Raw genomic sequence first — 22,908 nt, forward strand, 5'->3', positions numbered from 1 at the left:
CAGACAGGTCGCTGGCATCACATGGGCCGGGGATGGGGGGGTCTGCAGGACGGCCGGCACCACTCCCCGGCAGCCCCGGCAGGGCTGTGTGCGTTGCCGCAGAGATGACTACTGCCACCCCGGGAAGCTGGACTGACAGCGTCCCTCATGGCCCCTGGTTGGTCCAGGCCCTCTAGGTGCCCGGCCGGCCGGAGTGATGGGCCGGCCTCTCGGCTTGCCCTTGGACCCCTGGGCCCGGCTCTGACTCCTGACTCCAGCTCTGACCTTCGGCGCTGTTCCCGGCCTTTGACCGCCAATGCTCTCACCACTAGTCCTGACTGCCTCAGCCCCAGTCATAATGCGGGGCCCCGATCTCACCTGTGCACCGCCCGGCGTGACGGGGCCCTGATCTCGGCCAGGGTCTGAGCAGCACCCGGCGCGACGGGGCCCTGATCTCAGCCAGGGTCTGGGCAGCGCCCGGCGCGACGGGGCCCTGATCTCGGCCAGGGTCTGAGCAGCACCCGGCGCGACGGGGCCCTGATCTCGGCCAGGGTCTGGGCAGCGCCCGGCACGACGGGGCCCTGAGCTCGGCTCTGGCTGCTATGGTAATACACATGATAATCAAAGGCTGCGTTTCTAGAGCGTGCTGGAGCAGTTGTAGTCTGGGGTCGCTGGCTGCCTCTACCGGTGATACAAACCGTGTGCAACACTGATCTGTAACACAATCTGGGCTTCTTGTTGCCTTTCTAGAGCCCCTTCTATGGGCCGATCTCAGAGCACCCTGTCGGTCTGTCTGGCGGTCTGTCTGGCGGTCTGTCGGTCCCTTTATGTATCTATACCAGATTCACCTGAATCCCAGATACACGCAGTGATGTCTGTGAACATATGAATTGATCTTCACAGCATCCCCTGGGAGGTGGGTTGGTGTCATCCTCATTGTATCAATGGGGAAACCAAGGCACGGAGCAGGGAAGTGCCTCGAGTCAGGAAAGGGCTGGCAACAGAATCCAGCAGCCCTGACCTCCGTGGCCGTGCACCCCACTGCTCTAACCACGTGACATCACTCTGCTCTCCCAGTGCACTGAATAGAACCCAGGCATCCTGCCTCCCAGCCCCACCCCCTTCCAGAGCTATGCATGAAACCCAGGAGTCCTGACCCCCAGTCCCTGCACTCCCCTCCCAGAGCTGGGAACAGACCCCACCTTCGGTACCAGCCCAGATCCCCCATGCGCTTTGCAGAGCCCAGGATAGAACCCAGGAGTCCTGACTCTCGGGGGGGGGGGGGCCTGCTCTACCCACTACCCACTACCTCATTCGTCTAGCACTTGGATCCATAGCAAGGGAGCCCTTTATCGCCTGGCTCCTCAGCCCTGGCTGGTAGCGAGTGCCAGGCTGAGATGGCTGGGGAGGGGGAGGTTTATCCCCCTGCTTGTTGTACATGGATCAAGCCCGTTCATCGGGAGACGAGGGTGGCTCTTATCAGGCGCCGTGAGGCTGCGTTTCTGGGGCGCGCGATAAGTGAGTCTCCCTGCGCTCTCTCTGTGTGTGTGTGTGAAAGCGACAAATCTCAGCAGACCACACGGCACTTGAATAATGGAATAATCAGTGGCATCCGCCCACGTTCCCAGCGTGTCTGTCGCGGGCTCTCACGCCTGCTGCAGGAGTCTGGGGCCGGGGGGAGGAGCTGGTGCCTTGGCACCTAAACAAACCGTATTGTTGGGAAGGGTTTAAGCAAAAACCCCACAGGTGACAGCAGATGTGAATAATCACAAGATATTTAAAGCAACAGGACGCAGATTGCCATTGGTGGGAATGAGAGATGGCTTAGCAGCGCCTGGCTGCATCTCTAGTCCAGCCGGCCGCTGGCTTCCTTGGTAGGAGGCAGTACGACCTAGTGGATAAAGTAGGAGAGTTGGGAGTCGTAGGCCTGGCTCGGCCACTGGCCCTCCGGGTGACCTTGAGCAAGTTGCTGCCCAGCTCTGTGCCTCAGTTTCCCCACCTGTACAGCGGGGATAATGATCCCGACCCCTTTGGTGAAGTGCTTTGAGATGCACGGCTATCTGGGAGCTAGGGATTATGATGTGTCTTGGGAGTGTGGGGACCTGGATTGATTTTCCACCCTGGCACAGACGGCTCCGTGTGTCTAGCTCCTGTGCGACCTTTCAGGCTTTGCCTCCGCACAACGGTCGTCCTGCTATAACTATGCTGCTCGCTCTATTGTCTCCCGAGTCTGGACACAGTTATAACTGTACAAATGTGCCTCTAATAATCATCCCCAGCTCTACCCATCAGCAGATCTCAAAGCGCTTTGCAAAGGAGGTTGGTATTGTTAAACCCATTGTATAGATGGGGAAACCGAGGCACAGACGGTCTATCTGCACTGCGTTGTAGACCCGGGTCTGTGGGACCCAGGCTTGTGGACTCCAAGCCCGTGCCTGAACATCCGCACTGTGTTGTAAACCCGGGTCTCGCAGCCGTGCTGACACATCCATACTGTGCCACGCACACCTTCTGCCTCGGGTCTGTGGCTTGAGCTGCGTCCACACTGCAGAATGGCCAGCTTGGACCCAGGTCACAGCAGGGCTCAGGCTCTGACCCACGGCACTAGCAGGACCCAGGTCCTGACGGCTGCCTGACCCGAGTCAGACTGATCTGCGTGTGGATGGAAGTGGGGCTTGGGCTCAGACCTGACTCCGAGCCCAGGCTGAGTGTGCTGTGTAGACACACCCCCAGAGAGGAAGTGATTTGTCGAAGCTCGGGATGGGGCTGGGAATAAAACCCACTTTTCTATCCAGTCCTCTATCCACTGGGCCAAACTGCCTACCTGTGGAGGAAGGGGAATAAGCTATACCGTGAGGGCATCCACCAGTGTAACAATATCGGCAAACAAAAATCACACCCCTAGCCTGATACAGTGATACTGGACAAAGCCTGCATGAAGAACAGACATCAGTGTTTCCGTGCCTCAGTTTCCCCACCTGTTCAATGGGGAGAATACTTCCCTAGCTCGCAGGCAGGGTTGCGAGGATCAATGCATCCATTAAGCCTGCTCTATGAAAGCTTTTTGCCAGTGCCCTTTGCTACATTGGTGCAAGCTCATTTATCCAGGTATAACTCCAGCCACACCAGGGGAGCGGTTTCACTTTGCCTATCCCACAGTAGTTGAAGCCAAATGGCTTGGGGGTGCCCTGATTGTGAGCGGCTCAGTTGCTACTAGGGTGACCAGACAGCAAGTGTGAAAAAGCAGGACGGGGGGTGGGGGGTAATAGGGGCCTATATGAGACAAAGCCCCAAATATCGGGACTGTCCCTATAAAATTGGGACATCTGGTCCTAGCTGCCGGGGAACCTGCCGCTTCCTTTTGCTGTGAGTGCCTCCCTCTCCTTTTTCTCTGTCTAGATCTCTCTCCTCCTTTCATCTCTCTCTGTCACTCCATCGTGCATTTCTCTCTCGCTTCTCCCTGAGCGTCTCCCCGCTGGAGCGCACACGGGATGCAAGCCCAGCGCTCCCGCAGCGGCTGCAGGCTGTGAAAGCCGAGGGCCCTGCACACCCAAATCTCATAGCTGGACGGTTGGATCCAGTCAGGAGCAGCTTCGGCGCTTCTCCTTGATGAGTTTGCAAAGGGGTTTTTTTGGCAGGCCCTGCCCCGGGACCCCCCTTCCCAGGCTGGCGAGCCGAGGAAGGAATCCCGGTGGGCGCGGTGGCCCTTGGAGGCGATGCCCGTTGTTGCTCTGTGGAGATTTAGCCGGGGGAGAAGTGGGCGAAGATGACGCTTGCTGGGCAGAAATCTACAGGCCTTTCAAAGGCAGGGGACTGAGGCGGGGAATGGGTAGGTCTCACCCTTCCAGGCGGATCAGAAGCCGGTCAGTGCCATGGTATGGACGGCTGGCACAGCGGCCACCCAGCAGCGGGGCCAGCCCAGGATCAGGTAATAACCAGCCCGAACTACAGACCTTCCCTAAAGAGGGTGGACTAAATCCTGCCTGTGCAGGGGGTGGAGTTACATAGCCACACCCACAAAAGAGGTGGGGCTCTCTAGGACTTTCCTCCACAAAGGGGAGGAGCGATATAGCCCTTGCCCATAAAGAGGGCGGGGTTAAACTCCTCCTCCCATAAAGGGGAGGAGTCACCTAGCCCCACCCCCAAAGGGGTGGGGTCATACAACGCATTCCGCAAAGGGGGGGTAGGGTTACATGACTCCACCCCCAAAGAGGTTGGAGACTAGGACACTTAGAGGGTGGAGTTGTATGACTCCTCCCCAAAAGGGGGCGGAGCTATGTAGCCCCGCCTTCCAACGAGGGTGGAGCCAGATGGGTCTTTCCGAAAGAGGTGGGGCCACAGCCCCCAGTGGCGTAGCTGGGAGTGGAAATTTGGGTGGGGGCTGACTTTCGGGTGCACGGGCACTGATGGACCGTGCGGTGCAGCCTGGCCGGGGCAGGGAGCGCTGATCCCCTGGGCTGCACCCTGACTCGGCCGCAGGGGAAGACAGGGAGCCGTGGCCTCGTTGCGGGGTCTGGGCTGCTGCCCTTCAGCTGGGGGCTTGCGTCTCCTGCCGGCCGCGCCGCGGGGGGCACGAACAGGGGCCTGCCTGCGGGCGCAGCTTGGCCCGGGCTCTGCCCCGTGTCGCCCCGCTCAGTGCATCCTCTCCTGGGAGAGCTGCAGAGAGACCGGCCTCGCCGCTGCAGGGGACGAGCCGGGCGGGGGGTGCCGCCGGGCAACGAGCTGCCCCCGAGCGCTGGCTAGCTCAGCGTCTCCCCCGACGCCGCGCCTTCTCCCTGGCCCTGGGGCCTCCAGGCCCAGGGCTTCCCCTGCCGAGCTGGGCACCCGCGTGGCCCGGCAGAGCCGCCAGGGAGTAGCTTTCTGAAGGGCGGGCACAGAGCTTTCAGTGTAGCAACACGACACACCCCTGCTCAGATCTGGGCAGGCCTGGGGTGCTGAGCGGCTACGCCCCTGACAGGCCCCACTTTATTAAAAGCCCATTTGGTCCAATGCCGCTGCCTTGATCCTGCTGCCCGGCGAGGGGCCTAGGAGCGGCGCTGGCTTGTGCTGAATTCGGGGACACTTGGAAGCTCCAGCTGGCCTGGCTGCAAAGTCACGTGGGGTGAGACGCTGAGGGCAGGGGATTCAGAAGAAGAGCACGGTGGGGTGGAGGACACCAGCACCTCCTTCCCCCAGCACCTAGCCTCAGGGATGGGGGTTGGACAGATGAGTCATTCACCTGTGGCCCATCTGTCTGTCCGTCTGTCTCTCCACACCCCTTCAGATTTCAGTTCTAGCACCCCCTACCCCCAGCACGCTCCTCTCTCTTGTCCTCTCCCCTCCCCCCACAGCCTCAATTGATGGGCCCCCCCCCATCCCACTCCCCTGATCGGCTTCAGTAATTGATTCCTCTGGGCTTAATGTCAGCGAGGAGAGATGCGGGTTGCCATGGCGATCCTTCCCTGCTGATGGGGAAAGACTCCAGTTTAAAGGCACCTGGATTTCCCCTCAGTTGGAGCAGAGCTGGACGGCTCCTGCATCGGAGAGGCCAAATCTGTAAGGGACGGGGGAATGCAAAGGCAGTGAGTGCGTGAGGCACCCAGGGGCTGACAAAGCCCGGTGGAACTTCAGAGCAGCATCACAACTTAGATCCACCTGCTCCAAGAGCCCCCGGCTCCTTAAGCGCAAGGAGAAACCCCCACGAGCAGTATAGGGCTTGTGACACACATTAGAGCAATTCTGATTCCATCCTGTAGAGGGCAGGGGTACAGCTCACACAAACACACGTGCCCAGCTCGTGAAGATGCTCGTCACCTGGCGGGATCAGGCCTGCAGTGTGCTCTGGGGTAGGTGGGCAGTGGGGACTAGTCAAGAGATCTGGGTTCTTTTCCTGGCTCCAACTTCCTGGGTGACCTTGGTTAAGTCACTTCCCCTCTGTTTCGCCTCCTACCTTTTGTCTGTCTTGTCTGTTTACACTGTGAGCTCTTCATAGAATCATAGAATCATAGAATATCAGGGTTGGAAGGGACCTCAGGAGGTCATCTAGTCCAACCCTCTGCTCAAAGCAGGACCAATCCCCAATTAAATCATCCCAGCCAGGGCTTTGTCAAGCCTGACCTTAAAAACTTCTAAGGAAGGAGATTCTACCACCTCCCTAGGTAACACATTCCAGTGTTTCACCACCCTCCTAGTGAAAAAGTTTTTCCTAATATCCAACCTAAATCTCCCCCACCACAACTTGAGACCATTACTCCTTGTCCTGTCCTCTTCTACCACTGAGAATAGTCTAGAACCATCCTCTCTGGAACCCCCTTTCAGGTAGTTGAAAGCAGCTATCAAATCCCCCCTCATTCTTCTCTTCCGCAGACTAAACATCCCCAGCTCCCTCAGCCTCTCCTCATAAGTCATGTGTTCCAGACCCCTAATCATTTTTGCTGCCCTTCGCTGGACTCTCTCCAATTTATCCACATCCTTTTTGTAGTGCGGGGCCCAAAACTGGACACAGTACTCCAGATGAGGCCTCACCAATGTCGAATAGCAGGGACTGTCGCTCAGTTGGGGTCTGGGCAGCGCCTGGCACAACGGGGTCCTGATCTCGGCCGGGGTCTGTGCAGCGCCCAGCACGACGGGGCCCTGATCTCGGTCGGGGTCTGTGCAGCGCCCAGCACGACGGGGCCCTGATCTCGGCCGGGGTCTGTGCAGCGCCCAGCACGATGGGGCCCTGATCTCGGCTGGGGTCTGGGCAGCGCCCGGCACGACGGGGCCCTGATCTCAGCTGGGGTCTGTGCAGCGCCCAGCACAACGGGGCCCTGATCTCGGCCGGGGTCCGGGCAGCACCCGATGTGACGGGGCCCTGATCTCGGTCAGGGTCTGGGCAGCGCCCAGCACAATGGGGCCACTAGACAGAATGGTAATACACCTATTACTAATAATAATGGGGGTTGGACTGGATGAACTGGGAAGGGCGGGAGGAAGAGAAGAGAAGGAAAAGCCCTTTCTGAGCAGCCTGCATGCAGGGAGAGGCAGAGAAGGACGTCTTTGGGTAGCATCGGGGTGAGACAGTCAGGGAAGGGGGCCAGGCGCATCTCTGGGGAGTGGGAGCTGGGACCAATCTGTCTCCCCTCTAAGAGCCAAGCGCGGGAGCTGCATTAGCATCAGACGAAGGGTCTGACGGTCCTGGCAAGAGTGAGTACGCCAGCCCCTGAGGACCTGCTGGGAAAGCATCCGGAAGATGGAGCGGCGCCGGACAGATTGGAGTCAAGCAGTACGTCAGCTGGAGACTAGAGAACAGCGAGCTCAGAGGGGTCAATCCTGAGCCGAACACTGGGAATCGGTGCAGCTCCGTTGGTGGCAATGAATGGGGCCGGATCTCCAGCCGGTGCCCATCGGTGTCGCTCCTTTGGAGTCGAAGGGGTTACACCAATTGACAGCTGTGGAGGGTCTGGCTCAGCGTCTGTTGTGTCTCTTCAGTGGCCAGCCCCCTACGTCCTGCCGCGTCCTCAGGGTAAGCACGGGGATGGAGTCTCTAGAGCCAGCTGCAGCGATCGTTGTTCCAAAGCCCAGGCCCAGAGCGTGGTGGTTAAAGCACTAGATGGGGACCTGAATTCAGTTCTTGCTCTGCCATGGATACAAGCAAAATACCGCATCTCTCACAGCCTCAGTTTCCCCATCTGTGCAATGGGGTAATACTCCTTGCTTTGTCTGCTTTCTCTTGAGACCGGGGACTGTCTCGCACTGTGTATATGCAACACCTGGCGCAATAGGGCCCCGATCCTCTGCTTGGTCCTTTCAGGACTGCTGTAATCCACCTAATAAATGGCAAACTCCTCAGTGGCTGGACCCGTCTCCAGACAGAGCTGATGAGCGTTCTGTCGGATTTCAGTGACCTAACGAATCGGGGGGAGAGGGGAAGCCAGAGAGGAGGAAATGAGATAATTAAGTGAGACGAAAAATCAGGGATGGGGTAGCAGCCAGCATGCAAGCTGGCCCCTGGCCAAAGGGAGGTAATTTACAAGCTCATGAGCTGCCTTAGCGTTTGGAGTCACGGCATCATGAGTCTGGCCCCCGAAATCGTGAGACCGGCTTAAAAGTCATGAGATTATTTTTTAAAAGCAGAATGCACCCAGGGTTCTTTTTCTTGGCTTTCTCGTTGCTGAGTCTGCCAGGCTGATATTTTTCCAGCTTTTCCCCACAACCCAGAAGGCTGGAAACTTCTTAAAAAAGAAAAAATCTGAGATCCTTGTGGAAACTCCAGACACCGACCGCTACAAGACTCGCAATGAAATCACATGGACTGGCAACACTGGCCACTTGCCACTAAGGGGTTTTAAGAGAGCCAGGATGATCCAGTGGTTTGCCACTGAAATGGCCTTGGCGAACACAAAGGCTGAACGGGAGCAGGGGAGTTGTTACAGGGCTTTTCAGACTTGAGCCCCACAGTGGGAGCCGTGTTTCAATCGGCTGGGAGCTCTCGAGGGGCGCTCCCTGTGCTCTGGGGTGTGTGTGGCTGGGCCTGGCACCTGTGGGAACCCAGCAGTGACCCCCGGGGGCCCGTCACGAGAGCCAACCCAAACGTGGCAGCTCTTTTGCTGGGGAATCAAGCCCGGGGCGGAGTCGCTGCTGGCCGGCTGCATCCTGAGCATTGCAGGGAGGCCAGGGCCCAGTGGCGAACCAGGCCCCTCAGTGGGGGCCCCTCTGCCCTCAAAGCCCCACAATGAGCCCGGCTCTCTGTCATGTCCCCATAGCGAAACGGGGTCTTACGGTGAATGGAAACAGACCCCGAGAATCCTGCCCCCGCCCCCTGCAGGGGGCCTCCGAGGCCAGTGTGGAGCTGCTCAAGGGGCCCTGCACCCAACCGGCTCACAATCCCTGGCTAGAGGGTGCATCGGGGGCATGGCTGGGGTGCACTGCGCTCTGGCTGTTCTCTGCCCCCCCCCCGGGCCCCTGGGGGCAGAGATGACTTGAGCCCCACCCTATGCAGCCCCAGCCCCCCATGTGGTGCCATCTAGGAGCTCGAGAGATCCCCGGGGTCTGTCTAGAGCCCAGCAGGCTCCATAGAGAATCCCCATGAGGTTCACCCCAGCCTGGGCCTAGCTCTTTCCTCTAGCACCCCCAGGTTGCTTCCTCGGGCGCCTCTTTAAATGTTACTTGTGGGAAACTGGATTATTTTTGCCTCCCCGCTTGAGTTTATGATGCCTGGGTGGTGAAGGCTGCTGCAGCAGCGTGGGTGTGCAGCCAGAGAGAAATATCGGCGCTCTCCCTCTCCGGTGGCTTCATGGATCCACATCCAAACACACAAAGGCATCATGCGGGGAAGGAGTGGGAAGGGGTTCTCGCTCCCGAAGGGATGCAGCGGGAGTGCTGAGATCCAGGCTGCCGGAGCTGCAAGCTTCTTCCACTGTTGGAATGAGTTGGAGCGTTCTCACGTGTGAAATCGGCACATGGGCGTCCCTTCCACTCCATGTTTTATGTTCCCAAAATCTCATGCTTCAGGGCTGCGGCCAGTCTCCGGCCGGGGTCAGGAAGGAAAGAAAATGTTCCCAGTGTATTCTGTTTTATTTTTAAGCCTTTCCAGGAAGGCTGGAGATGGGACACTGGCCAAGGGTAGATTGGTGCTCTGAGCTCACGGTCTAACTAGTCCAAAGCTGGGGAAACTGAGGCACAGAGTGGGGAAAGTCACGGATTAGGGATCAAACCCAGGGGTCCTGACCCCCGACCCCATTGGCCTTCCTACTAGACCACACAGCCTCTAATCCTTGGCGCTTTGCTGCTTGAATGATGTGCACTTGGGAGAAGAGGCAGTTTCTCATGACTCAGGAATATGAAGATGTTCCCGATTTATTTTTTTTTAATAACAAACAGTGGGTGGGATGCAATGAATAATTACCGCGAAAAGCAGCTACTCTGTCGAGCTCCAGAGAGAACATAGACCTGAAAATGAGTCAGAGGGGTTGTGGGAGAGGGGGCGGAGGGGAGGGATATAGGATGGGAGAGGAATCTGGGGGGAATGGATGGCTGTGAGAGAGGCTGGGATGAACAGGGAGTTAGAGTGGATGCAGGAGGAAAGGAGTGCTCTCCTGAACTGCACAACATCTGTAGTTTGCTGCCCTAGCTAGATCCAGTCACTAAAGGCTTGACGGAGTCGGGGAAAGGACTAGTGTGGCTATTCCAGGATAATCTACCTCTTCTGGAATAACCCCCCCATGTGGACATTCTCTGCAGGAATAAAAGTGATTTTCTTCCAGATTCATTACTCTGTTTTGTGTCTGAATAGGGAGTCCGAGTGGGGAGATATTGCAAAATAGCCATTCTGGTCAATTTGCTCACGTAGACAAACCCAAATGGGATCAGGGCTCCGTTGTGCCGGGCGCTGCACAGACAGACTGAGAACCAGTCCCTGCCCTGCAGAGCTTCCAGTCTAAGTAGGAAGGTCATTCTTCCCATTTTACAGATGAGGAAACCGAGGCATGAAGCAACTTGTACAAGATCGCACAGGTGAGAACTGAACCTAGATCTCCTGAGTCCATGCCCAGTGCCTTAACAATGAGGCTGTCACGGCTCTTGCACCTTAGCCCTGAAGCAGGGAGGAAAGCCACTGAGTTGTCTTTGTGTCCTGGGGCACAACTCCCATTGCTGTTGGTTCTAGGGGCGCTGGGCTGCAGGGGGTAGGGGCTCACCAGGGATCGCTCTCCCCTCCCAATGCCCCAGTGCGGTGCCAGGGATGTGGTGCTTCCGGGAGCACAGAGGTTGGTTCAACAGGGATACATGTGTGGAGGGGGAGCTGCAAGGGGTCTTGCTTTAAAGAATGGATGACAGCGACAATATAGCAATAGAGGACCTGATTCTCTGTTCCTGTGCTTGGGGCAGAGACAGGGTGGGTGGGAGCTTAAAGCCTCCGTTGCTCTGACACCATTCTGTGGTTGTGCAGCACCCTGCCTCACCCCCCCCCTGCAGTGTGAATTAGAGCAGCCCCAAGGCTGCTCTAGCATATGCTCCATTCCCCCACATGGGCATGAGAATAGCTACACTGCAGTATGCGCTGGCCACGCCCCTGTTCCGCCCCCTACGCCAGGAGCAGAGCCCTCACACCAGAGGCCCTCTGCATAGGTGGGGGGAGATTGTCAGGGGCTCATTCCCACCCAGAGTCGCGTGGAGGGGTCTGAGTGTGATAGAGAGCCAGTTGCAGAGGCTTGAGGGGTGGGGATCAGAATCCGCTATCGCAGAGGAACCCAGAGGGTTGAAAGGTCTATTTTCTTCTCTCCTTTATTGTCTTTCTCCTTCCCTTTCTCCGAGGAAGAGCGCCCGCCTCCCCCCCGCCCCGCTTAGCACCAATCCCCGCAGCTGATTGCCCCCCGGGTTGCCTCGCTGAGCTTACAGAGTTCTGAGAAGGCCAAGAAAGAGGTTTGCAAAGGGAGAGTCTCCCCCACCACCTTTGGCTTCTGGGGTGGAAAAAACATAAACCGAAAACTCTCATCTCAGAGCCGCAGATTAAATTATTCATTGGGAAATTATCTCCTTCCTCCAGTTTGCCTGGAGATGGTTCTGCCTGCAGATGAGCCTTCCCTTAATCAGACTGGCTTCCCGGGCGGGGCGGGAAGTGAGTGACACCAGACGAGGCACCTGGCAGTGCTCACCCCAGGAGGGCCCCCAGTGCGGCATCCCCCAAGATCAGGGGCTGATTCATTGCAACACCCCCTGTTGTGTAGCTCACCGAGCACAAGGGAGGGGAGCGTGTGTGGGGAAGGGGTGCCCAGACCCTCAGACCCATAGCCGCTGAGGTACCCTCTTTGCACCAGACCGGGGTGGGGGTGGGGGGAGACGCTAGCCATTTCCACGGCCACTCCTGCTTCTGCTTGCTCGGGAACCATACTGGGCAAGCAACGTTCAGTGCTTTGGGAGACTGGTACCACCCCAGCCCCAATGCGCCCTGGGGAATCCCTCAGCCGAGCTCGCTCTTGTGGCTTTCAAGAGGGGAGCAGAAGGCCGAACTCCCGGCCTTCCTGCTCCAGCAGACCCTGGGCCTTGAGCTAAAGGAGAATCGCCCTGGCGGCGTAGGGGCCTGACACGCGGCTGAGAAGTTCTGATTCCACGCAGTAGGTGGCGGTGGTGCACAACTGCCCCCCCTCCCCAGGACAGTAGCATGGTCCTGAACTCCCCACGGGGGGTGGGGCGTAGGACAAACCCCTCCCCTCGGCATCTGCTATTGGCTAGCTTCGGTAGCTGCCCGCCAAGTGGGGTGGCTTTTCTGGATCAGGCTCCTAGGGGTCTGTCTCCCGCCCCCGTCCCATTCACTGTCTGGAGATCCCGCGTGCCCAGCGCCGGCTTTGTGGATTCCACTGGGGGGCTCGGCCCCTCGGAGCCTGGCATTGCAATGCTCAGCGTTGCAGCGTCCCAGCCCCGTTGTGGATTTGGGCTGCGGATCTCTCCCGTGCCGACCTGGGCGCGCTGAAGGTGGGGGGAGATGGGCTGGGGATCCCCGCTCCTGCCTGTGCATCAGCACACACGCTGAGCACACTCCCCCTCGCTGGCCAGCCTCCAAAACCTCTGATGTATAATCCCATCCTCCGACCCAGCCAGGCGTGCGCCTGCATATCGCACATCCCATCGGGCAGGGTTTGGTGCACAGGATCGCGAGGAGCTAAATGCTAGCCTGGATGTTTGTTTGCCTCCCGCAGTGAGATGCTTCCCGAACGAGATCTTGGGCCTGTGGAATATTAAAGTACCGCTCTGGCAAACCGTTCACAGGCTCGTCCCGGGAACAAAGGGAGTGGGGCGCTGTGAAGGAAGGAAGAGACAGCAAATATCTCAAGAAAGATCACAAGTGCCAGGCACGGGGCCCTGATCTCGGCTGGGGTCTGGGCAGTGCCTGGCACAACGGAGCCCTGATCTCAGTTGGGGTCTGTGCAGTGCCTGGCACAACGGAGCCCTGATCTTGGTTGGGGTCTGGGCAGCGCCCAGCGCGACGGGGCCCTGATCTCAGTCAGGGTCTGGGCAGCGCCCGGCGCGATGGGGCCCTGATCTCGGCCGGGGTCTGGGCAGCGCCCAGCACGACGGGGCCCTGATCTCGGCCGGGGTCTGGGCAGTGCCCAGCACGACGGGGCCCTGATCTCGGCTGGGGTCTGGGCAGCGCCCGGCGCGACGGGGCCCTGATCTCGGCCGGGGTCTGGGCAGCGGTTCCTCAGGCATCGCCTTCATCCCCCGGTGGTGGGGGTCAGGAACTGGCTTCAGTCCCGGGCTCCAGCAAGTCTAACGCCAGCCCTGGCGACCCATTAAAATGGGGTCGTGACTGACTTTGGGGCCCTGACCCCCAGTTTGATTAAATAACAATAACCCTCTTGCTCCACTGAAGTATCTCACCCTCGACCCAGTCCTTAGTCTGGGCCAATCCTGAGCAGCACTGAGCAAAGCCCAGGCCAGTAGCAACCAAGACGGCGTGGTGTAACCTGAGCTTAGATTCTGTGTTCGTTATATTGATGACTGAAGAATCCCCACTATCACCTGGGGGGTTGGCAGGTTCTTGTCCCGAGATCAGGCCCGGTGTTATTTAAATTACTCTACCGTTGGGAACCCCGACGTGCACAGGTGCACCCCTCCCACGATGGGAACTCTTTTATAATAACAAGTGTCGTGTATTAATACATACAGCACAGTTGCAACCCCCCCAACGCAGTGAGGCCGATCGAGATGGGACAGAACGTCCGTCTGCACTTCCATCTCCTCACCCCATCTCCTCTAGAACAGCCCGAAATGTCAGCCATCGTCTTCCTCATCGCCATCACCTTCCTCATCCTCCCCAGTGCCCGTCACCCTGGCGGCTCCCCAGGACGGCAGCTCTCTCTCCTACCGCCCCTGGGCTGGGATGCCACGTTACACGGACACCGTTATGTTCGATGCATATTCAGTAGGGGAATTTCCCCCTTTCCCTGATTTGTATTTCCTCACCTCACGAACGTTGGGCTGTCTTTTTCCGATAGGTTGGTATGTCAGTGATCTCAACTTACTATCACACACGTCCGTTCATTACGGCCCTTCGGTGGCTAGGTATCACGGTGGCTATTTCTGTCCTGACTGGTTCTTTCGCTTCTTTCCAAGTTCCAAGTTGTGGGGCACCTGAGAAGTTGAAAGGGTCTGAACGTAGGAAAGCCCCTCTGCCAACCTGCTTTAACGCCTCCTCTGTGTGAAAGGTCGCAGCCGTACTTGGACCATACAGAATGTGGCCCGCAGGTCCCTTGTGTTACAGCCAAAATGTACCCTAATATAACCTTGTTATAATCAAACAAATAAACCTATAAGAAAATAAGAAACTTATAAGAGCAATATATATATATATAGGCAAGCAAGCAGGCGAGCCTTAAATGTATCTCACGTACCTATTACATACGTCAGTTCGTTGCCAGGACACTTCTGTGGTTGAATTATTTACGGGTGATCAGAACTTCCCCTTAAACTCTATTTTCAGCTCCCAAATACTTGGGGTTTTCCCACTGGGCCATTTCTCTGTGCAAAGTTAATAGGCCTCCAGCCTTATGCTAACTCGCTGAAGCTAATATCTGACGGGATACAGGCCTGTCGGTTTCTCGCATTACTGCTGAATAGAATGCAAAGCAGTCAATGTAATAAAGGCAAGCCAGCCCACTGGGCTCCGGTAGCAGTCAATATAATAAAGCAAACTCGCCCACTGGGCTCCGGGGGCCCCGGAGAGGCGGCGATTCCCTCCCCCCCGTCTCTCCCCTGCCTGCTGCCCAGGATTCCTGTTCTGCTGACACTGCTTTCCCATTCTCCAGGAAAAGCCTGCAGGTGAAGATTGTGGACGATGAGGAGTATGAGAAGAAGGACAACTTCTATATCGAGCTGGGGCAGCCGCGCTGGCTGAAACGGGGCATCTCGGGTAAGGGGGGGTACCTGCTTCCATCGCCACGCTGGAGTTGGGGATCCCTGCTTCTCCGCCCACCTGACGTGTTCCTGGTCTAAAGCCGGGGTGGGTCAGTTTGCCACCGGCTCCCTGTCCCTGTGCGAAGAGAGGGGGCATGTCCCAGTGTGGGGGCCATCGCAGTCAGGACTCCTGGGTTCCAGTTTTGGTGTAGGGAGGGGAGTGGGGTCTATTGGTTAGAATGCAGGACTGGGAGCCAGGACTCCTGGGTTCTATCCAAAGCTCTTGGGGGAGGGGGGAGTGGTGTCAAGTGGTTAGAGCAGAGGGGCTGGGAGCCAGGACTACTGGGTTATATCCCTGGCTCTGTGAGGAGAGTGAGATCTCATGGTAATGGCATGGCGGGGGGGGAGTGGAGGGGAAGCCAGGACTCCTGGGTTCTGTCCCAGGCTTTGAGAGGGGAGTGGGGCCTAGTGGGTAGAACAGGGTGGGAGTCGGGGCCGGGAGTCGGGACTCCTGGGTTCTGTGTATTCCTGGCTCTTGGGAGGGGAGGGGAGCCTAGTGGTTAGATCGGGGCGAGCGTGAGTCAGGACTCCTGGGTCCTGCTGCCAGTTGTGGGTGGCGGCGATGATGATTTCAGGACATCGTGCAGGGCAGGCTGAGCCGGGCTGCGGGGCACAGCGGGAGACGTCAAACGGGTCAGATTTCTTTAAGGAGCAACGTGAGAAATTCTGCTTGGAGAACAACCCTCGCTTGCATCCCGCCCGGCCGGAGGCTTAGCCCATGGATTCTGATGTGTGTGCATTATGAATCCAGTTTATCGGATCCAGCTTCTCCGGCCCCAGCATAGGAGAGAGGACAGGGCTAGAGAAACCTTCCCGTTAATGGGACTGGAGAGATCAGAGGCGCAGTGGATGGGGATGCATCTCTGGTTGCTGTGCCAGTTGTGACTAACTCGTATTACAACCCGCTGCCCGTTCAGCGAAACAAGTTTGCCAGGTCTCAGCCTGGTTCCTTGCGGGCAGGAGCCCAGCTAGGAAAAGCCCAGCTTATGGGCGATTGCCCCACTCACCCCACTTCTGAGCCCGGCTTCCTGCCTTCAGCCGGGATCTTCCCTCTGGGTCCCCTCTGTGTGGCTCTGATCTGCTGGTCGGGCTCATCACATGTTCTTTCTCCCTCTCTCTCTCTGCAGCTCTCTTGCTAACTCAAGGTAAGACCCTTTCTCCTCACCTCGTTCTCTCCTCCATTCTGCCCTCCCCCCCATCTGTCCCCCAGCCCGCCCCAGTGCGGGTGTCTCCAGGGGGCCAGGAGCATGGGACTCCCAAGCCTTGTCGGCCGGCCCATCAGAAGAGCAGAACTCACGCCGTTTCCCAGGGCGTGGGAAGTGCTGGAGAGGCCTGCGGGTCCACGCTCGCACTTTCTGTTACAGTTCCACGTACAGCAGCTTAGGAAGGGAAATACGTAACGAAGAGATGAGTAGCATCATAGACTCCCAGGCCTGACGGGATCATTCTGACCATAGACTCATAGAGATGTCGGGCGGGAAGGGACCTTGACTGATCATTAAATCCAGCCCCCTAGACTGAGACAGGACCAAGCCAATCTAGACTGTCCCTGACAGGTCTGTCCAACCTGTTCTTCAAAACCTCCCGTGACCAGGCTTTCTAAAGCTTTTCTCATTTTTGTCGTTCTCCTCTGGGCTCTCTCCAATTTGCCCCTGTCTCTCTCTTAAATTGCAGTCCCCAGAATGGCACCCAGTATCCACAAGGGTGACCAGACGCCCTGTTTGGGCCAAGCCAGTCCCCTTTTTAAGCCCTGTCCTGGCCATCCTGACTTACTTTTTGGCAAAAGTGGGCATTTAGTTGGCAAGAGCCAACGGGACAAATGCCCACTTGCACAAAACCGTGGGGCGGGCACCCCTAGCGCAGAGGAACGTGCAGGGCGGTGAGCGACAACACCAGCCCCCCAGAGGGAGCAGGCTGGGCTCGGATGAGAGCCCTGCACCTGGAGGATGCGGGGCTCGGGCCAGTGACTCAGGTCAGCCTCATGCGCAGGGGGCAGGAGGGGCAGGGCACGGGACAGCCCTATGCGGGGGGACAGGGCTCGTCTGAGGCCTCCCCAGCGCCGAGCAGAGCAGGACAGTTGCCTCCCGGGTCTCACATACGACACTCCTGTTCACACACCTCAGAACGACACGCGCTTTTTTCACAACTGCATTGCATTGTTGACTATATTCAATTTGTGATCCACTCTGACTCCCCCTCTCCTGCTCAGCCATACGACCCCCCCCCCTCAGCCAATCCTTCCCCATTTGGTGGTTCTGCATTTGACTTTTCCCCCCTAAGTGAAGGACTTTGCACTTGTCCTTATTGAATTTCCTCTTGTTGATTTCTGACCAATTCTTGAATTTGTGAAGGGTGTTTTGACTTCTAGTCCGATCTCCTCTCTAAGGCAGGCCAGAGACCTTCCCCGAATTAGTTGCTGTTTGGACTAGAGCAGAACCTTTTAAAGAAACTTTCAACCTTGATTTCAAAATGGCCAGTGATGGAGAGTCCACCACACCCCGGATACGTTTTCCCACTGGTTAATTACCTGTATATTCAGGCCTTGTAGAAACAAGTTGGGGTGGGAATGTCTATAATGCAGCTTTCATATGTGTCCTCCATTTCTTAACACGTTTCCAGGCTCACCACATGTCCTCCATGGCTTATCACCTGTTCTCCATAACTTCACATGTGTTCCCCATAGCTTACCATGTGTTGTGAGGCTTACCGCATGTTCTCCATGGCTTATCACCTGTTCTCCATAACTTAACATGTGTTCCCCATGGCTTACCATGTGTTGTGAGGCTTACCGCATGTTCCCCATGGCTTATCACCTGTTCTCCATAACTTAACATGTGTTCCCCATGGCTTACCATGTGTTGTGAGGCTTACCGCATGTCCTCCATGGCTTATCACCTGTTCTCCATAATATAACATGTGTTCCCCATGGCTTACCATGTGTTGTGAGGCTTACCGCATGTTCTCCATGGCTTATCACCTGTTCTCCATAACTTAACATTTGTTCCCCATGGCTTACCATGTGTTGTGAGGCTTACCGCATGTCCTCCATGGCTTATCACCTGTTCTCCATAATATAACATGTGTTCCCCATAGCTTACCATGTGTTGTGAGGCTTACCGCATGTCCTCCATGGCTTATCACCTGTTCTCCATAATATAACATGTGTTCCCCATAGCTTACCATGTGTTGTGAGGCTTACCGCATGTTCTCCATGGCTTGGCACCAGCTGGCACAGACAGAAGTGAGGTCTGTGCACAGCCGGAAGCCAGCTACGTGTAGCGCGGGCCAAGAACACTTCAGTAAAGGGGTCTGGGGAGGACAGAAAAGTTCTCCCATGATACACTGCAAAGCAATTCCCAGAGCAGCTCCAGGCCCTCAGAACCCTGGGATATGCCCCCCCCCCGAATCCTAGCCCCAAACCCAGGTCATGGCAGTGCCGGCGTGGACGTGGCTACCCGGGTGTGGGCGTGTGCAGTTGCGGACGCTTGCAGGCGGGCGTGGTAAGCGTGAGTCGGCATGCACGTCAGCTAAGCCCTGGGGAGGCTCACTCTGCAGTGCAGATGTACCCAGGTGGAGGAGAGGTGGGTACCGCCCTATCCAGCCTGCTGGAACATAGGAGCCCCCCCGGCCCGTTGTCTCACCTCTGACAGCAGCTGGGGGCCATTTTCAGCAGAAAACGTTGATTGGTCGTCAAACCCCCCCAATCGTTTTCAACCCCCAAACCCCAAACCTCTTCAGCCCCAAACAGCAAACGTTTTGACCAAAAGTGGCCAACATTCCCCCCACACACACACCAAAAAAAGTGGGCCCCAAACTGCAAAATATCCCATGTTCGGCTGAAAATGTTCCATTTTAAAGCATTTGATTATCGGATTAGAAAAAAACAGGCGATTTCCTGGGCTTTCCTTCGGACAATTTGCCAGTTTTCCGTCCGGGAGGAAGGTTTGGATGGACAATTCCCTGCTCACCCTAAAAACGTTCCAGCCCTGCTCTGGCCTCGTCCTGCGGTTGCTAACAGGGGGCACCCCCGGGCTGTGTGTTTAGCTGCCCGCCGGCCGGCACCCCCGGGCAGATAAAATACTCCAGGGAGCAGCTGGTGATGTCAGTGTTGCTGGGCTGGGCTTGGTAGCAAAGGAAGGGGGAGAGTCCATCAGCTCAAACCCAGTGACCGTGGGTCTCTGCAGTAACGCACCCTGGTGTGGACGGGTGCCGGGCTGGGAGAGGGCTGCCCAGGAGAGCTTGCTTGCATAGTGCAGAGAGCTTTGCAGGCAGGGAAACCAGGGCTGGGGACGGGAGGCAGGCTGGGACTGAGAGCAGTTGAGGGAGAGTGTGTGAGAGAGAGCGTGTGTGTGTGGGAGGGAGCGTGGGAGTGTGAGGATTGTGGTGATGTGTGTGTGTGTTGTGGGCCTGGGTGCGTGGATGAGTAAGTGTGTGTGTGTCTGTCGTGGAGAAGTGTGTAGCTCTGGTACGAGCCACCGTCGGAGACTTGGAAGAACGGCCCCCGATCGGACCCAGTAGGGCAGTTCTGAGGTTCTTGTGGAAAGTCACGCAATGCTGTTGTGAACCCCACGTGGTTACCTGCTTCTGAAACTTGGCAAATGCCAGAAACCCCCGGCGGGCAGCTTAAGGCAGTCCCTCCGTGACGCTTGCAAAGAACTGGCGTAAAATAACCGGTGCTGATGGAGAGCCAGTGATTCCAGGAAGAAGACTGAAGTGGTTTGGGCATGTTGGACAGATGTCAAAAAACCGCATCTCTACGCAAGCCCGTGTGTGGATGCCACCTGGCGGAAGATGGCAAAGAAGAGGACAGCAGACGATATACAGGGAAGATGTCGCTGTCATGGAAACGGGACTATAACAGAGCAGGAAACGTGGCATTAGGCAGGCGGAGGTGGAAAGACAGGCTCCCCTCGTGTGTCACAAAGCCTGAGAGCAGCTTTCAAAAAAGCCAGTTCACCCCAGCTGGGGATCTGGGACCATTGATTGGGTCACTTAAACTTGGTCTCCAACCCCAGCTTTCTGGGTTAGAAAGGTCGTTCCAGGCGCTGGGAGATGAGTCACCAGAGGAAAACCCACTGTTCGGCCAGGTTCAGTGGCGGCCTGAATTCTTTTGAAATTGCACCAAACCCGGAACAGGAAAGGAAGAGCTGGCAGCCCAGCGGGGCAGGGTGCCAGCCAACCAGGGGAGGGTGCCAGCCCCCTGAAGTGTCCTTGGCAACATCACCCTTAGATGGCTACTGGGAGGGGACACATCACACCAAGCTGATTGTAATTAGAGAGGGAACCAGATTGTCGTTATCTCCCGTGGCGAATGGCACACATGGCTGGATGTTAATTTCCTTCCTGGAAACCGTCAGGATGGGTTTTCCCTGCACTACAGCACTGGTGCGGGTGTGCACGCACCCACACACACCTGCACTGCTCTGCATGCTCACGGTAACACACATACAGACGTAGGCAGAACACACCTGCAAAACACACATTTCTGTGACCCAGTTGGGTAACCAAAACTTGGGGCTCTGGGGAAGAGGAGAAATGGAGGCAAGAGGCAGGTATTTCTTTGATGCAGTCCTGTTTAATTACAAGAAGCATATAGACTCCCATTCCCTTGAAACAGGAGGGAATCAAATAACAGGAGACAGCCACTTTGCTCGCAGTTCCAAGCCCCTTTCCAGGCAGCACATTGCCCAAAAATCCTCTCTCAGCTTTTTCTCCGGGCCATCCTACCAACCCTGCTTCCTTCCCTCTCTCCGTGTCTCTGGTCTTCCAGCCTCTCTTTCACTTGCACGCACAAACCTTCATAAAACAGCATCCTCTCTGCCCACATATGCCTTGCATGTGTCTGCGTTTTCGTCAGGGACATCTGCCCATGTTCTGAGTGGATGCTACTGTTTAAGGGTCCCTACTGAATAGCTTCTCAAGGCTATCTCATATGAAGGTCAGCGGCTCCTCCCAGCACATAACACATGACTATACATACGTGCCAAGACTGCAGGCCATGACACTTAACCACAGATGGCCATATATGCAAACATATGTACACACGTGCCAACACAAAGCACGCGTATACCAGTCCTGGCACACGCCTGTCCACCCTCACACGCATGGACTCATGCACACACATGTAAACACACACACACATCTGTAAACCTCCACATGGAAGTACGAAAGACACATGCACAAGCTTAGATACATGCTAAGTTAGATGAAAAATAAATTAGAAAGCAGATGTTTATGGAGCGGTCCCTGGGCAGCTCAAGAAACAGGCTGCAGCCAAGTATTAGAGGCATAAAATATTCGAAACCTTGCAAGCGGTGTTTGCTCTGCCCTTTAAAAGGATTTGATGTAGGAATAATATTGGAACAAAATTTTCAGAGCCGTGACGTATGCCTTTAGGGGGCAAGTGCTGGGTTCCGATCAGAGCAGAGACTGGGAACCAGGACTCCTGGGTTCTATTTCCTGGGAGCAGAGTGTGTGTGGGGAGGTCTAGGAGCAGGACTCTTGGGTCCTATTCCAGCTCTGGGAGGGGAGTGGGGTCTCGTGGTTAGAGTAGGGGGTGGGGGGCTGGGAGCCAGGACTCCTGGGTTCTGTTCCATGTGCTGCTGGCCGCTTGCTTGCATGGGCCTCCGATTTCCCCCTGCTGGCTGGTGGCACCGACCTCCCTGCTTCTGGCTTCCCGGAGCGTCTGGAGGGATAGATAGAGAGATGGGTCTGTGTGGGGACGGATGGATGGATGGGTCTGCATGGGGATGGGTGCAGAGATAGATGGGTCTGTATGGGGATGAATGGGTGGATGGATGGGTCCGTATGGGGATGGACGGATGGATGGGTCCATATAGGAATGGATGGATGGATGGGTCCATATGGAGATGGATGGATGGGTCCATATGCCCGTGATGGAGAACCCGCTGCCACCCCGGATGAGTTGTTCTGGCAGCTGGTTCCCTGCCCTGTTACAAACCGACGCCTTCTCTCCAGTCTGTCCCCAGCTTCCCCGTCGGGCTGTCGGATCCAAAGCCGACCAAGCGCAGTGGGGATATTGGCTTCCGTTGGCTTTGGATCGGCACCTTGGGGCGGAGCCCTGCCCGCGGGAGGGGACATCCCGGGCAATGGGCTGCGTCACCTTCCGCATCTAGCCCGTCCCAGGCGAGACCAGGGGCTGGTCCGCTCACACCGGTGCTGGCTCCGTCCACTTCACGGGAGTCGCTCCCAGGGAGGGAAGGCAGAGTAGGGGTCAGGGTGCTGGCCTGGCAAGTCCCTCTCTGGGCCTCAGTTTCCCCATCTGTACCACAACAGCGCTGCCCTGCCTCCCCGGGTGTGGGGAGGATAAACGCGTTACAGGTGTGTGGGGCACTCAGATGCTGTGGGGAGGGGGCCAGCGATGTCCCTGAGGCGCGAGGTAGATGGGGAAACCGAGGCGGCTTCTGGGAGGCTCACTGGTTGTGTCCTGTCCAGTCGACGGGGACAAGAAGCTCTCGGCAGAGGAAGAGGAAGCCTGGAGGATCGCCGAGATGGGCAAGCCGATCCTGGGGGAGAACTGCCGGCTGGAAGTCATCATTGAGGAGTCGTACGACTTTAAGGCAATGACTCCGTGCTCCTCCGCCGGGCTAGCGCGGTCCGCAGGCTGCGGCCTGGGAGTCAGGATTCCTGGGGTCTCTCCCCAGCTCTGGGAGGGGATGGAGGGTCTCCAGATGGGTTGATGAACCGCCTGGAAGCCCTCTCAGTCGTGGTGCGCGTACCCCGGTTGAGAACCACTGGGCTAGTGGTTAGAGCAGAGAAAGGGCGTCCGGACCCCCCAGTGATCTAACTACTAGGCCACACTTCCTTCCCGAGACATTCGCTTCAACCGGCTTGCACCAAACGGGACCAGGCCTCTCCGCCTCAAAGCTCCCGGCACGACGCGGCTCCATCCCCCCTGTGCAGCACCGTGCGTCTGTCACACCCGACCGACAGCACCCAGCAAGGAGGCGGCGGGGAGCAGACGTAGGGTGTATCGGTCTTCCCACCTGCCCAGGGGGC

General features: G+C 57.1%; 1 protein-coding gene across 3 annotated transcripts in view; it reads left to right on the plus strand.

Moving 5' to 3' along the window:
- The window catches only part of SLC8A2 (solute carrier family 8 member A2), an 87,034-nt gene that overhangs the window by 58,568 nt on the left and 5,558 nt on the right, over positions 1-22,908 (plus strand). For 2 of the 3 annotated variants that reach the window (XM_043534731.1, XM_037884518.2), the window contains exons 3-5: positions 14,742-14,845; positions 16,017-16,034; positions 22,345-22,469. In XM_043534731.1, coding sequence (XP_043390666.1) covers positions 14,742-14,845; positions 16,017-16,034; positions 22,345-22,469 — 247 coding nt within the window. The remainder of the gene's footprint in view (positions 1-14,741; positions 14,846-16,016; positions 16,035-22,344; positions 22,470-22,908) is intronic. The other variant, XM_043534730.1, reaches the window with a different exon arrangement.

Source organism: Chelonia mydas, chromosome 23, assembly GCF_015237465.2.
Source record: "Chelonia mydas isolate rCheMyd1 chromosome 23, rCheMyd1.pri.v2, whole genome shotgun sequence".
NCBI classification, from domain to species: domain Eukaryota; kingdom Metazoa; phylum Chordata; order Testudines; family Cheloniidae; genus Chelonia; species Chelonia mydas.